This window comes from Drosophila navojoa, chromosome 2 (genome assembly GCF_054131105.1).
Source record: "Drosophila navojoa isolate 15081-1374.11 chromosome 2, UAZ_NAV_1.0, whole genome shotgun sequence".
Classification (NCBI taxonomy): Eukaryota; Metazoa; Arthropoda; class Insecta; order Diptera; family Drosophilidae; genus Drosophila; species Drosophila navojoa.
The window spans coordinates 1,400,975-1,414,902 of NC_142890.1; the positions used below are offsets into that span (position 1 = coordinate 1,400,975).

The 13,928-nt window shown below is 40.1% G+C and overlaps 2 protein-coding genes across 9 annotated transcripts in view; one reads left to right on the forward strand and one right to left on the reverse strand.

Annotated features, from left to right (window-relative positions):
• Positions 1 to 743: 743 nt before the first annotated feature.
• The window catches only part of Calx (sodium/calcium exchanger 3), a 55,896-nt gene continuing 42,711 nt past the window's right edge, over positions 744 to 13,928 (reverse strand). For 4 of the 8 annotated variants that reach the window (XM_089256498.1, XM_018101278.3, XM_018101269.3 and 1 more), the window contains 9 exons: positions 7,611 to 7,702; positions 5,682 to 5,720; positions 4,157 to 4,180; positions 2,853 to 3,001; positions 1,985 to 2,084; positions 1,734 to 1,856; positions 1,521 to 1,679; positions 1,036 to 1,207; positions 744 to 971 (listed from right to left, as the gene is read on the reverse strand). In XM_089256498.1, the coding sequence (XP_089112624.1) occupies positions 767 to 971; positions 1,036 to 1,207; positions 1,521 to 1,679; positions 1,734 to 1,856; positions 1,985 to 2,084; positions 2,853 to 3,001; positions 4,157 to 4,180; positions 5,682 to 5,720; positions 7,611 to 7,702 (1,063 nt within the window). In that variant the 3' untranslated portion in view covers positions 744 to 766. Of the gene's footprint in view, positions 972 to 1,035; positions 1,208 to 1,520; positions 1,680 to 1,733; positions 1,857 to 1,984; positions 2,085 to 2,852; positions 3,002 to 4,156; positions 4,181 to 5,681; positions 5,721 to 7,046; positions 7,062 to 7,610; positions 7,703 to 13,928 lie in introns of all 8 variants that reach the window. The other 4 variants (XM_089256501.1, XM_089256500.1, XM_089256503.1 and 1 more) reach the window with 4 other exon arrangements.
• Positions 10,227 to 12,106, forward strand: Alp5 (Alkaline phosphatase 5). Its single transcript, XM_018101405.3, has 2 exons — positions 10,227 to 11,513; positions 11,585 to 12,106. Exons 1-2 carry the CDS (start codon positions 10,275 to 10,277, stop codon positions 11,936 to 11,938), a joined length of 1,593 nt encoding a protein of 530 aa, XP_017956894.1. The 5' UTR covers positions 10,227 to 10,274; the 3' UTR covers positions 11,939 to 12,106.

Sequence of the window (13,928 nt, forward strand, 5' to 3'; positions counted from 1 at the left end):
ACATTTTCTAGGGCTTACACATGTATTAAATTAACAATGGCTGATTGTGACAATTAATGGAGAGACAGCTTGAATTATTTATATGTATATATGTATATATTAAGTACAGCTATAACAAACAACAACAATGATAATTATAGTAATCATAATAATTATAATAATAGTAATAGTTGTAATAATTACTCGAATTGCATTAAGAACATTTCAAACATAGAGACAAGCTAATACATATACATATATATATAAATCATATATCATATATCAAATATCAAATATCATATATCATTTACGATTTATCATTTATCTTTTATCGTTTATCTTTAATCTTTTTGAATGCTGCTTTTATGTATAAATATTGTTCATATATATATGTATATGTATATATATATATATGTAACTGAATGATCACGTTGCTTGTTTGCTGAGCCCGAGGCAGCCTTTCTTGTATTTACATTACTTAAAATGAAACAATATATATGTAGCGATATATATTTGTTTAAAATAAGCCACACCTAGAAACTAATTAAACATTACAGTTTTTAATATTAACATAAATTTTACATACATAGTTCTCAATGTTTATATAGCAGTGAAACGTACAATATTCTCTTTATACATATTTGACTTGAATCATATAAATAAAAATTTCTGTTTAATCATCTTGAATATATATATATATATATATATAGATATAAATATATATTCTCTCTCTATAGCTTTGTTACAGCTATTTGGGCTGGCTAACGCGTTTCATAGCATGATCTGCTTAAATCATGATGATATCATATGCTTCCAGCGTGCTCACGATCAGATATACAACCCAGAGGAGCAACAATATCGACGCATACATCCATTTGGCAATCGTGGGTCCACCCAGCTCGGCGCGTATCGACTTGGACGATCGTCGAATCATCATAACTCCAATGGCAATGACAGCCTCGCCGCAGAAGAGCGTCACAGCAAAGCCAATGCTGAAATTTTATCTACTATTAGGAGATCTGTTATAGATAGCGATCCTCTGCCTTTGCTACTCACGTTCCGGGCTCCACATTGAACGTTGAGCCATTGACCGCATGATAGATCGAGGCGATGGACCACGCCAGGCCAATGCCCAGGAATACGTTGACTGCATTGCTGCCCGTGACATTGCCAATGCAATTGTCAGCGGTCTGATCCTGCTTGGCCGCGATGATGCTGGCAAATGTATCTGTATCAGGGCAGGAAATACTAGGTTAAAGAATTGATGTGCAATGCAGTTCTTAGCGTGAGGATAAACCAGTTTGCATTCCTATTCTATTATAACTGACAATCGCTTCGAATTCTTCTTAGATTTTGTACCTTATCTAACAGTATTATCTTTATAGTGGGGATGAAGCTGTCTATTCTTAAATATACTTCTAATACTTTGACTCTACATGTGCTTATTAGCTTAGCTTTACTTTAACAGCAGGATAAGCTGCCACTCGACGATAAATTTATACCAAAAGTCCACCCAAGTATCAGGGCATATCCCATTTTACCTGGTATACTGGTGCCTAGCGCCACAAAGCAAATGGCTGTCACCGAGTCCTTGACGTTGAGCACACAGCCAAAGTAGGTAGCCGCATCTCCGATAATCGCGGTCAGAACGCCAATCACGAATATAGAAACGACAAAGGTGACATAGCCGCCGCAGATATCTGTGAAAGGTAAATGATTTACAAGTCAATCGATCGGTATGAAGCCGATGTTACCTGTGGGCGGCACAAATGCAAACAGCACCTTCCAGAAGAGGCAAACGAAATGGCTGATATAATCCATACACTTCGGTACCTCCTCTCCCACTTCCTCATCGGCTTCGAAGTCATGCTCGTCAGCTGGGAGAGAAAAAGATATATGAATGAGTATACAGATCAAGAGACAAATCTAGATATATGAAGATTGGGTTTTAGAAATCGTTCCATGTCTATGGACAGATACGTATATACGGATAGATGTAGCTCACCTGGCACAACAGTTAGCGCATCCTTGAACTGTTCCTTCCACGACGATGTGCCCAGCACACTTGAAACGTTTGCCCGAGCGACCAGCTTGTCCACGGTACTCTACGGATATACAGGTACACAAATGCATGCACACAGTAATTTGGTTGAATTTTACAATATTACGTATACGCCTTCGCATATCATGTATACGCCACACACGACGCACACACACACAGTGACACAATGACTCGGTGCACACAAACACACCGGAAACAAAGCTTTTCATTTGAAGATTAGAGACAATTAGGTGCTTAGTTGCACGACAGGTGCCAGCCAGGTGTGTTTAGCTTAACTGCCAAGTGTTACGACAATGGCACCTGAGCCACTTTATGCTCTCGTCCTGTCGTCGTCCTGTCGTTGTTCCTGCTATTTTTGTCATTGTTATACCCATTGAAAGTGTTTACAAAGTAGCTAATTTGGTCAGAGAACTGAGTGCAATTCGCAACTAATCTATTGTATAAGTATGTATACAAACAATCGATAATAATCGATAACACTTTCTTAGGCATATCTCAAAGATATATATCACAGAGTCGTTTATATAGTATAAGTTGTCTATATATAGTTAATCTGCTATAGGTCATCGTCTAGTCGACTACTTGTTAGCCCTTCTACAACTCTCTGTGTGTATTACAGCAACAGCTCTGGACATTAAGCTGTCTGATGTGGTATGTGCACAAGGATCTTTATAATGTCCAACAGGGAGTGTTGCCTGCTTGTGTGTCTGTGTGTGTGTGTGTGGGAGTGTGTGTTAAGTGTCCACTTACAACAGATTTCGCAAACTGTCAAGTGCATTTCTAGTCTGTATTCGTATTGGAATGTGCTTACCTTGAATTCCGTGCTTTCACGTATGCGGATATATGTCGTGGTCAGCTCGCCGTTTCGTGGCTTGCTCATTAGCAAGATGCGTTCGAGATCTGTTAAATCTTCGGCTGGCTTTCTTTCCACCTGCTTGATTTTCTCTAGCAGTTCATCGTCTGTGCGGACCAAGGTAAATCAAAGTGTAAATCTTAATTAGTATTTGGTATATCACACAGAACTCTGGCACTTAACCAGAATTCTTCAGATAAACACACATAGATGTATATATACACACACCAATATATTTGCGTATATACACATTTATATGCTCACGAGTACACATACACATAAACATGGAGAGTAAAAGTTTGCTAAATTTAGAGAATCGTTTGGAATTGAGTGCATTTGCTTGCAGAAATATTTTGTGGATCTCGAATTGCTACAGCTCGAAAAATTTGCAATTAAATGAGAAGACAAATCAAGAAAATCTACAGACGGACACAGATACAGATACAAATACAAATACAAATACAGTTACAGCTACGATTACAATTAAAATTACAGTTACATTTACAGCTACTGATTGCATGCAAATGAAGCTAAATGAAATGAAAAGTTCGCTTAGAACTTTTGTGAAATGTTTTAATGAGTTCTTTGCAATTTGTCTAGACTTCGAGTAATATAAATAAAAAATATAATTACTGCCTAATACTAACAGATGTCTACTAAAATCTCTTTATGTGAGCTTAAATGCATTAAATTCTATATAAAATCGTTTCACTTATGGTTCATCCACTTGCGAGAGTGGAACCAGCCCATCGATTATTCATTAAGCTAGAGGTCTATAAAAAATTTTGTAAAAATTATGGAATACATAATACAAATCAGAAATCTGCGCCACATACGCAATATCAAAACCCAATAAAATTTTATAATAAATAGACAAATAGAGCTGAGTAAAAACTGATTTGCAAAAGGGTTTGGTATTGCTGAAAATTTAGAAAAGTCTTTTAACTTTTCTAGCTCTAATTCTAAAGGTAATCGATTAATAAAACCCAAGAAATTTTAGTTATGTTAAAGAAAGAATACAAATATTATTATTTTCAGAAATTTTCCACATTGAAACTTTTAAGAAATTCGCCTAATTAAGCTTAGATATTATAGAAAATTTTATAAATTTCGCTTAATCAAAATAAACCCAAAATATAAGCACATATATATAAAATATGTTAGATATGCTTAGATAGATCACTTGGAATGCATGCATAGAGAGAGAGAGAGAGAGAGACAGCGACACATTACAATATATTGCTGATATAGGGATGACTCACGAGTATGATCTCCAGTGTGATTTTCTATAGACAGCGATTGAATACGTGGAAGGTGACAACAAATTGGTATTTTTTTGTTTTGTTTTGTTTTGAGAGCAGGAATATTTAAAACAAGATATTTGTGGTTTATTTATTTCAAATGCAAATATAAATTTAATTTATATTAGTTTTTGTTTTTTTTTTTTTTTTTTCGTTTGCTATGTTCAGTTAAGAAATTTGTATTTAATGCATTCAACCAATACAAATTAAGATAATTTTTATTGCTTTTTGTTTTGTTTTTAGCTTTAGCTTGGCTAGTATACCCTGTTAATATGCAATCGGTGGGGTTGCTCTAACATACACATAAACCAACAAGAGGCTAATACACTGAGAACAATATCTGCTGCGATTATGGTAAATCAAAAGCCGTTCACAAAATCAAATTTGGCCAAAAATGTACAACCACACACACAGACAAAAATAAAACCATAGGGGTATTCCACAAAAATAAAATAAAATAAAATTCAATTAAAGAGGACTAGGAATTATTCAAGAATATCTTGTGTGCATTTACTTACAAATCGAGTTGATGCAGAATCGTTTAACGATTTTTTATTTACATATATGTATATATAGTCGATGATATCGTATCGATTTCGAGTTCGAATTCGATTTCGAGTTTCGGGGCACAAACAGAAGCGGGCACAAGCGCGTGTTACGTCGAGCATAGAGAAGTTTACCAACAAAATGTCTTTAACCAAAACTTTCCCAAAAACTTTATTTCAATTGAAGACGAAACGTGAGCAAAATTTCCATTACTCTCTTTTCTTTTCCTATTTTAACTCAGAGTCTGTTGATCCTAACTTTTACACAAACTCGGCGTCGAAAAAGCGCAATTTTTTCTCACTTTAGTTGCTATACATGCGTTACATATATAAGGACTTACACACACACACACAGATACCAAAAAAATATACATTCAGGATATGAACACACATATTTTTTCTATATTATGAATGAATTGGATGGTCTGGGTGTATAAATCAAGGCTGTCCAAGTTTTCTTTTGATTAAGTTTGGCGCAGTGCATATCTTTTACAGTTCGACAGCGAGGATTACAGGTAGATCTATAAAAAATGGTTCACAATTCTTGAATTGTATTAAAAGATTCAAGCAGTCAAAGATTTAACTCTTTGCTCTCTAGCGTGAACGAGTACTACGTAGTCAGGTTGATCTTGAGATTTCAATATCAGTCTTTCATGATACGATACGATAAAAGCTTATGATATTTCCATAAATGTCTTTTAATATATTTTCGTTTTAACTTATTTTCGATTGCAGCCAAGATTTAAATAATATCTTAATGCGTGTGGAACAAAAAACAAATCGCAATGAATTTCGATTGCACATGAAAAGCCCATTGATATGTGTCATTTTTAAAGCTTTTTCTTTTCGTTGATATTTTTATTTTTAACTGAACATAAACACTTTGCGAGAGTATTGATTCAAGATGAGTTTGTAAGTGTTACAAATTTACTTTTACCTACCAAAAAATCGATGGAAAAATGATTCCTTATTTGTGTCATCTGCGTGAGGATAATTGCAATGGTTGTTGTTGTTGTTGTAGTTGTTGCAGTGTGTTATCAAATATTACATACACACATACATGGATATATATATATATACGGGAGTTGGATTAGTTTTGTTCAAAAGTTACATTAATGCATATGAAGTGAGTTATGTTTCAATATTAATTATACTTATACTAAATACTAAAACTTATAAAAAATACCAAAAAAGAAAAAGAGTGAAGGGTGCTACGGACTGCAGGAGGGGACAATAGGGCAGCTACGTACAGAGTTGATATCAAACAAAATGAGAAGAAGAAGTAGCTCAATACGTAAATACTTAGGAAAAGAAATAAAAATTATTTCATCTCTAATAGAAGAGGTTGGTAAAATATCTTAGGCAATTAAAGACAGTTGAACAAAAATTATCAATAAATCATGGAAAATATTATCATTGTTTATAACCAAACTAACACCATAGATGCATAGCTTATAAACAAAAATTAAGGAATTTTTATATTTGATTTAGAAAAGCAGAAATCATTTCAAACAAAATATTTATTATTAACTTAAAAACCTTCAGCAACAAAATTTAAATGTTAATAAATACTATACAATTATATATATTTTATAAAAATATATATACAAATAAACAACATTTTTAAAAGCTTAAAATAAATATTTATATATATTTTTAGAAAATATATACGCATAAAAAATTTAATATATTTTTTAATGAGCAAAAAATTTAATATTGAAAATATATAAAATAAAAGTCTTTAGTCTAAAGCAGACCAATAATCATTCTAATAAATTGTTTAGTTTTAAGTTGATTAATTTCATAATCATTAATATCAACTTTTTCTTTTCATTTTTGTACTTTTGTATACAAGTTTAACTTTTCATTTGACTAATTTATTTCCTTATATTTTGTTTTTGTTTTAGCTTTTTTCTCTCTACGCCTGAACCGTTTTTAAATGCCTAGCGACCAACACAAAAGGATTCTCCGAACAAAGGGGAATAACATACAACATTAAATGAAACACAAAACTAAACTGAGGACGGCGAGAGATACACATACATATACATAATTATACATACATATATATGGGTGTATACCTCTCGGTGCTGTCGAAAATATACAGAAATTTGCGCTCTTTGTTCGCAATTATCTCAAATGAAATTTAACGCTAGGCGCTGAACGGAATTCGAGTTAAGAACTTAAGGAATCGTAACCCAAGAATTGCTCCCTATTAATATACATATTATTTTGTTTCTTCTTTTTATGGTTTCGTTCGTTTTCAATTCAAATAAAATTAATTAATTGCACAATTCAAGTCTTACGGTAGTGAGCGGAATCTAGAAGCACAAAGAACACAAACGAAAAGAGACCGAAAATAAAAATTATGCAAGGAAATCAAACCAAGTTCAGTCTCTAAGAGTCAAGTGTGGGTGCCAGATGATTGCCTTCCAATCACTCAAATGGCAATTGCCAACAGCTGTATGTGTGCGTGGGTGTGTGTGGGCGTGTAGTCTAGCTGCGGTTATTGCCTTGGCAACAGCTCAAAGTCTGCCATTAAGTTTATTAAAAAAATTTCTGATCCATTTTGCGGCACTTTTTGGGCTACTGGCTCGAGTTCTTCATATAATTTGGTTAACAGCAAATTGAGTTTCGTTTCGGTAAGAATAACCGCGCGCACACACACACACAAATACACACACACGCACGCACACACACATATATATATATAGGAGAGACAGAGAGATCAGGAAGTGAAACTGTTTTTTGTGTGGATAAGCTGGTTTGGGGATTTCTCTCTGCTTTTCAGTGCTTGTAAAATTGAGTTTGGAGCTGCTGTCGCAACTTGTTTGGCCAAGAAAAAAAAAAAAAAACAAAAAAAAACTCACCTGGCGCCAGCACCGGCTCCCCAATTTTCACCTTGAATTTGACATCCTTCTCGTACGTACTCTCCTCGATGATGGGCACCGTTATGTATTGCCTGCAACAAAGAGAATTGAGGCACATGGATTACAATTGAAATCAAGTCGATACAATCGCATAGCTTCAACGTGGCCATAACTAACAGCCGCATTGATTAATGGTCGGCTATGCCTTTGGCTAAATGGCCGTAATCTTGACACTGTACAACAGCGTTTGGAAATTTATTGGCCGGCATTAACTAGACTGTGACAAGAACAAACAGACTCTCAGACCCGCACCCGCACCCGCACCCGCACCCGCATGCCAAAATCAATTGCCGAGAGCGACGCAGCTGAAAATAACAAAAATATATTACGTATACGCAGTGTAGTGCTCATAAATATGTGCATTATTCAGACTGTGCAATGAAATGTTTGCTAGCATAAAGAATTATTGTAGGCGGCAGACACAGCGAGAGAGAGAGAGAGAGAGGGAGAGAGAGAGAGAGAGGGGGAGAGAGAGAGGTAGAGAAAGAGAGCGAGATTTGGGAATGCGCCAAGACCAGCGCAAATCTAATCAAAATACTCTACAGCAGAATAAACTATGTCAGCTGCATCTGCGAATTTATGCAGATATATATGTATATCATATATAAGTAAATGCTGTGTTGGATTAGACTATCAAATTATATGAGCATGAGCCGGAAATGCCTGACCCATGCTTTCATATAATCACAGCTCGTAACTATTGATCATTTCTCGAAGTTTTTTTTACAGTTCCTTAAAAAATAAATGTTAAAGTAACTCTACTATTTTCATGAACATGAATTTTAGCTCTACTAATACCTACTCTAAATCAATACTGAGTAACCCATATCCCATATCCCATATGGCCACAATTATTGCCAAATATATTTCTTATGAATTTTCCCTCCAAGACCTCATATATCACATACATCCCATATTTTAGGGCATTTAATATTCGCCCGACCTCAACTGGCACTTCTGGTCTGCCTCAGAAATGCCACAAGTTGTTTGGCTTGTGCCAGCGGGCTCATAATTTGTGGGTCCGATAAGGCAACTCAAAGCCAAAGTTTGTGTGCACCCACAAAAAAAAAAAAAAAAAAAAAAAAACTAACTCCAAACTGATTAAACTTTATAAAATTAGCAAGTTTTCGCCAAAATGCAATAGCCATATACTATAAATATATATATGAATAGCTGAAAGCACACATATATTTATATATATATATATTATGTATACGCCCTGAAGTCCCTTGGCATTTTGCGCACTTTTCTTTGGCCAATCGCAAACTTTAACATTTCTTTCAACCTTTCACCTTTTCTGCTTGTTCTAATGTTTTTTCTTTTCTTTCCTATTTCTCTTGGCCAAATGAATTTTGCGGTTTCTAGTTCGTTTTCTAATTCTGCAGCCCCGCTTTTCCATTAAACTTGTTGCTGTGTGGCATGGGACGTGCCTGGTCAAGTTTTCATTACGGAAAACAGCTTTTATGAGTCATATAAATGAAATGCGGTTATTATTCAAGAATACAAAACAGAGTTGAGCTACTCCAAAAGAAGCATTTCATTGGCATTCACTCTCCAAATGAAGCTCTTTGCACTATGCATGCATATATGTGTTTTTACTGATTTATATCATTATATGTATATACTTGAGTGCCGTTTGCTGCTGCTGCGATTAGATAAGTTTTGCTTTAATTGCAAGCTAACAGCTTAATAATTCGTAGTATTTTTATTTATTTATAATCTTGATTTTCCAATTCAATTGAATACTCTTCGTGACATTAGATGGCCAATCGATATTGCAAAATTGATAGGGAAGCACTTTAAGAGCTAATCGTCGATAGCTATAGATTAGAGCACAATCTGGAAAAGGGTATTCAATTGTATCTCTAAGTCTGACACACGTGTTTTCTGTATATCGATAAATATCGATGTGCCTATTGTCTTTATATATAGTCGATAGCTCTATGCCAGGAAAGAAAAAGTCTGTCACAGTAGAAATTTGAATTCGATATCTAAAAGCTCAAACCTAACTACACAAATGCATGAGTAATACGACATTTTCTCGATAAATATCACTTTAGATACCGCTTAGATGCATACTTTAGATACAGAGTATCTGCTAGTCATGTAGCAATGTAGTGCTATATCTCTATTTGCTTATAGAAGTTAACCCAAATACTAGATTAAAATGCGTAATTCTTTCAGACAGATTTCGCGATATGATATGGGAATGGGACTTTTTTAACGATACTTTGCCCTGGGTCCCTTTACACACTTTCTCGTACCGCTTGGCTGCCTCTGAGCTCATCGTAAAAACAACTTATTTTACACACATGCAGCATTTCACGTGTTCTCTGTCCATTGTCGTTTTTTGTTTATGACGCGAGTTCGCAATGAAACATAATAAATCCATAAATTCGCGCAGATGGTCGTAAATACGTGCACGAGTCGAGCCCTGCGGCTGAGGCGGGGCGGAGGAGTGGATTATCGACGCATTAGATTTGCGCTCGCTCTGACCATGTCCAGTGCTATCTTATCCGCCACGCAATCGGAAGTCGAGCAAGTGGGCACTTGGCCGGCGAAAGGCCAGTGCCAGACATTGCCCGTTGGCCAGTCTTGAACGAGATGTTGCTCCTGTACCACGTCGTCATCGTGATCGGTCTGCTCAGCGGCTGCGGCTGGGCAGCGCCAGAATGTAACCGCAATGCCGAATATTGCAAAGATCGGGCCATGCATCCGGATATGCAGGAGCCCAAGCAGCAACAGCAGCAGCAGCAGCAGCAACGCCTGGCGGGCGAGGAGAAGAATGCCTACTGGCGAGATCAGGGCGTGCAGTTCATCAAGCAGAAGCTGAGCGAGCAGCCGAAGGAGGGCAGAGCCAAGAACATCATCATGTTCCTGGGCGATGGCATGGGCGTGACGACCACCTCGGCTGCGCGCAACTTGCTGGGCGGCGAGGAGCAGTCCCTGTCCTTCGACCACTTCCCCTACACGGGCCTGAGCAAGACCTACTCCGTGGACCTGACTGTGCCCGACTCGGCCTGCACGGCGACCGCGTACCTGTGCGGCGTCAAGGGCCAGGAGGGCACCATTGGCGTCAATGGCGCTGTGCCCCGAGCCGACTGCAAGGCCACGATGGACCAGAGCAAGCACGTCGACTCCATTGCCAAGTGGGCCATCGATGCGGGCAAGTGGACGGGCCTGGTGACCACCACTCGCGTGACCCACGCCTCCCCGGCGGGCGTCTACGCCCACATCGCGGAGCGCGACTGGGAATGCGACACGGATGTGGTTGCCGACTGCGGCGAGGATTCCGAAGTGCCGGACATTGCCTACCAGCTGATCCACGGCGAGGTGGGCAGCAAGCTGAAGCTCGTGCTGGGCGGCGGCCGCAAGAACTTCGTGGACCATCGCCTGGAAGATTGGGGCATTCGGTCGGATGGCCGGCACTTGATTAACCAGTACTGGATGCTGAATCCGGAGGGCAACGTCTACGTGACCACAGCGGCCGAGCTGATGGAACTGAATGTCACGAAGCCGGAGCGCATATTGGGCCTCTTCCAGAACGACCATCTGCTGTACCACATGCAGGCCGTCGAGCAGGCCAGCGAGCAGCCCACCCTGGAGCAGATGACGCGCAAGGCCATCGAGTACATGAGCCAGAGCGAGCAGGGCTACTTCCTCTTCATCGAGGGCGGACGCATCGACCAGGCGCACCACGACAATCAGGCGCGCATGGCGCTTGACGAGACCATTGAGTTCTCCAAGGCGATTGCCGCCGCGCGAGAGCTGACCAGCGAGGACGACACCCTGCTGGTCGTCACGGCGGATCACTCGCACGCCTTCACCTACTCGGGCTACGGGGTAAGCACCACCCGGCACAACTCCAACTGAGTTTCCCTTTCCATTCCATTCACCAATCCCCTCGCTTGCAGTATCGCCACACGGACATCTTTGGCAAGGCGCCGGCCAATGGCAACGACGGCATTCCACACATGATTCTCAGCTATGCGAACGGCCCCAGCGCCGAGCGCTTCTACAATGCCGAGACCAAGGAGCGCGTGGATCCCACCACGCTGATAACGGGCCATCATGAGGAAGCCTTCCCAGCTGGCGTGCCCTTGGACTCGGAGACGCACGGCGGCGACGATGTGCTGGTCTACGCCTCGGGTCCCTGGTCCCACTTGTTTACCGGCGTCTACGAGCAGAGCACCATTCCCCACATGATGGCCTACAGCGCCTGCCTGGGCGACGGCCTCACCGTGTGCTCCGAGTCCCAAAGGACCTGAGCGCCCGCTGCGTGACTGCAGTTCATCACAATTAAGTTTGTGGCTCATTAAAAGCAGCGATTGCACTGGAGCAGCTGCGGCCGCTCCGACTCCTGCCACGCCACCCCTCCACTCCACTTCTGCTTGATGCATATTGTAAATTGAATTAAATGCGAATTTCCTACAGTACCGCGCCGCCTTTCGCATGTTTGCGGAAAAACAAGTTCGAATCAAGTTTCAGGCTTTCGTGCGTCTAATTAATAGCTGCACTCGTCGAATATAATTGGAAAAGAAAAGAGAGCAAAGGGCGGCTCAAGCGGCTCTTGACAGAGCCAATCAAGCCTTTGTCCTTTGGCTCGGAGTTGTATTAGTGCTGAGACCCTTTCAGCTTGCCTCTATAGCTCCCCAATTGCTGCTTAATCAAATGCAGAGCTGCTGGCTTTAAGAGCCATGGGATGTAGTTCTCGGCCAAGATATTCTACACATAGATTAGACATGGAATACCAGCGATTTCAGCATAGAGTCCTCACATAAATCTTTTTACTGCTTATCTGCCAGCTGAAGCTGATAAACATAAAACTCAAGAGCGAAGAGCGAACAGAGAAATTTCGTGCGGCAGTTGGCAACAATATTATGCTAACGTGATTAGAAACCTGGCGCAGGGCATGCATAGAGTCATGCAAACTCGACTAGAAGCTGAAAGCTCATCAACGTAATGGGCAAAGTTAGCACCTGCCCAAAGAGGGTGTGTGTGTGTGTGTGTGTGCGGTTCGTGGCATTTGGGATTCCCTTGCGTGTGTGGTTAAAGTTTTGGCCAGCATATTTGGGTTAAGGTAAACACGGGCCAAGCACAGCCAGCGGGCAGGCAAACACCAAGCACACCACACACACCGCACACACCCTCTTCACACACGCACACTCATGCCACACACACACCCCAAGAATTTGCATTTGATTTTATGCAAAACTTTCGGTCTGATTCGCCTGCAAATAACAAAGAAAATAAAAAAGTCGCGCGCCCGCATTTGCATTTTGCATTTTGCATTTTTCATTTAAAATTTAACAATTCAAATTTCAAATTTCACATTTTGCATACGAAATTCAAGCGTAATTGCTGCAATTAAAAACTATGCGTCATTCGTTCCTCTTCGGCCTTCGGGGCGTATGAGTAATATCAAATGCGAGGCAAAATGCGAAATGTATTTGTCAATTTTCTAGTTTCTATTTCCGCTTTGATTGCTAGCTAAATTATATCCGTTAGAGTGTGTGTGTGTTTGTGTGTGCGTGTGTTTGTGTGTGTGAGCCATTTCCCTTCTTGTGACAGCCATTAAATGTAGCAACCCATTCATTGCCTTGGCATTGGCAAAGCTAATTTCGCACAGTCCATCTCTCTCTCTCCCCCCCCCCCCCCCCTGCTCCGCAGCGGCCTCCTCTCTTCCTCTTCTTCTGCAACTGTTTAGCCCGCCGTGCCACTTCCGTCGTTTGATTTCAATGCCGGCAACCAGACCCACCTCCCCACCCCGGTGCTAGCAACGCGGCTCAATTCTTGTTAAGCACACATGTTATTAAACGAAACACACACACTCTCTCTCTCTCTCTCTCTCTCTCACTCTGTCGCCCTCTCTCTTTCTTTAGCGTCTATTGATTTTGAGTCGAATTGCGACAATGTCGTCTGGCCACCAATTGCGACTGCGGCCAGTCAGTGCCAGTGCTGGAAAAAAGCGTTGCAAGTGCAGCTTGTGGCAGGGCCACATAGTATTATGCTCAGCGACGATGGCCAATTCGGCCAGACGGCCAGCTCAGTCCGGCCGCCGTCTTTGGGCAGCCACACAAGTGCCTCAGAATGCGAATGCTAAAATTTTAAATTTTATGCAAATGTCGCTGGGCCAGACTCGAGTGAGCATCCAAAGAAGACTAGCTCTCTCTCACTTTCTCGCTCTCACACTCTCACTTTCTTTGTCGTCTCTGTCTGTCTTGGTTGAGTTTTATTCAAATTGCGCAGCTCGAGTCA

Bases quoted from the DNA above. Each gene is read 5' to 3' on its own strand.
- Alp5 (XM_018101405.3), top strand. From the start codon at position 10,275: ATGTTGCTCCTGTACCACGTCGTCATCGTGATCGGTCTGCTCAGCGGC. The intron at 11,514-11,584 runs GTAAGCACCACC...CCTCGCTTGCAG, and splicing joins TCACCTACTCGGGCTACGGG to TATCGCCACACGGACATCTT.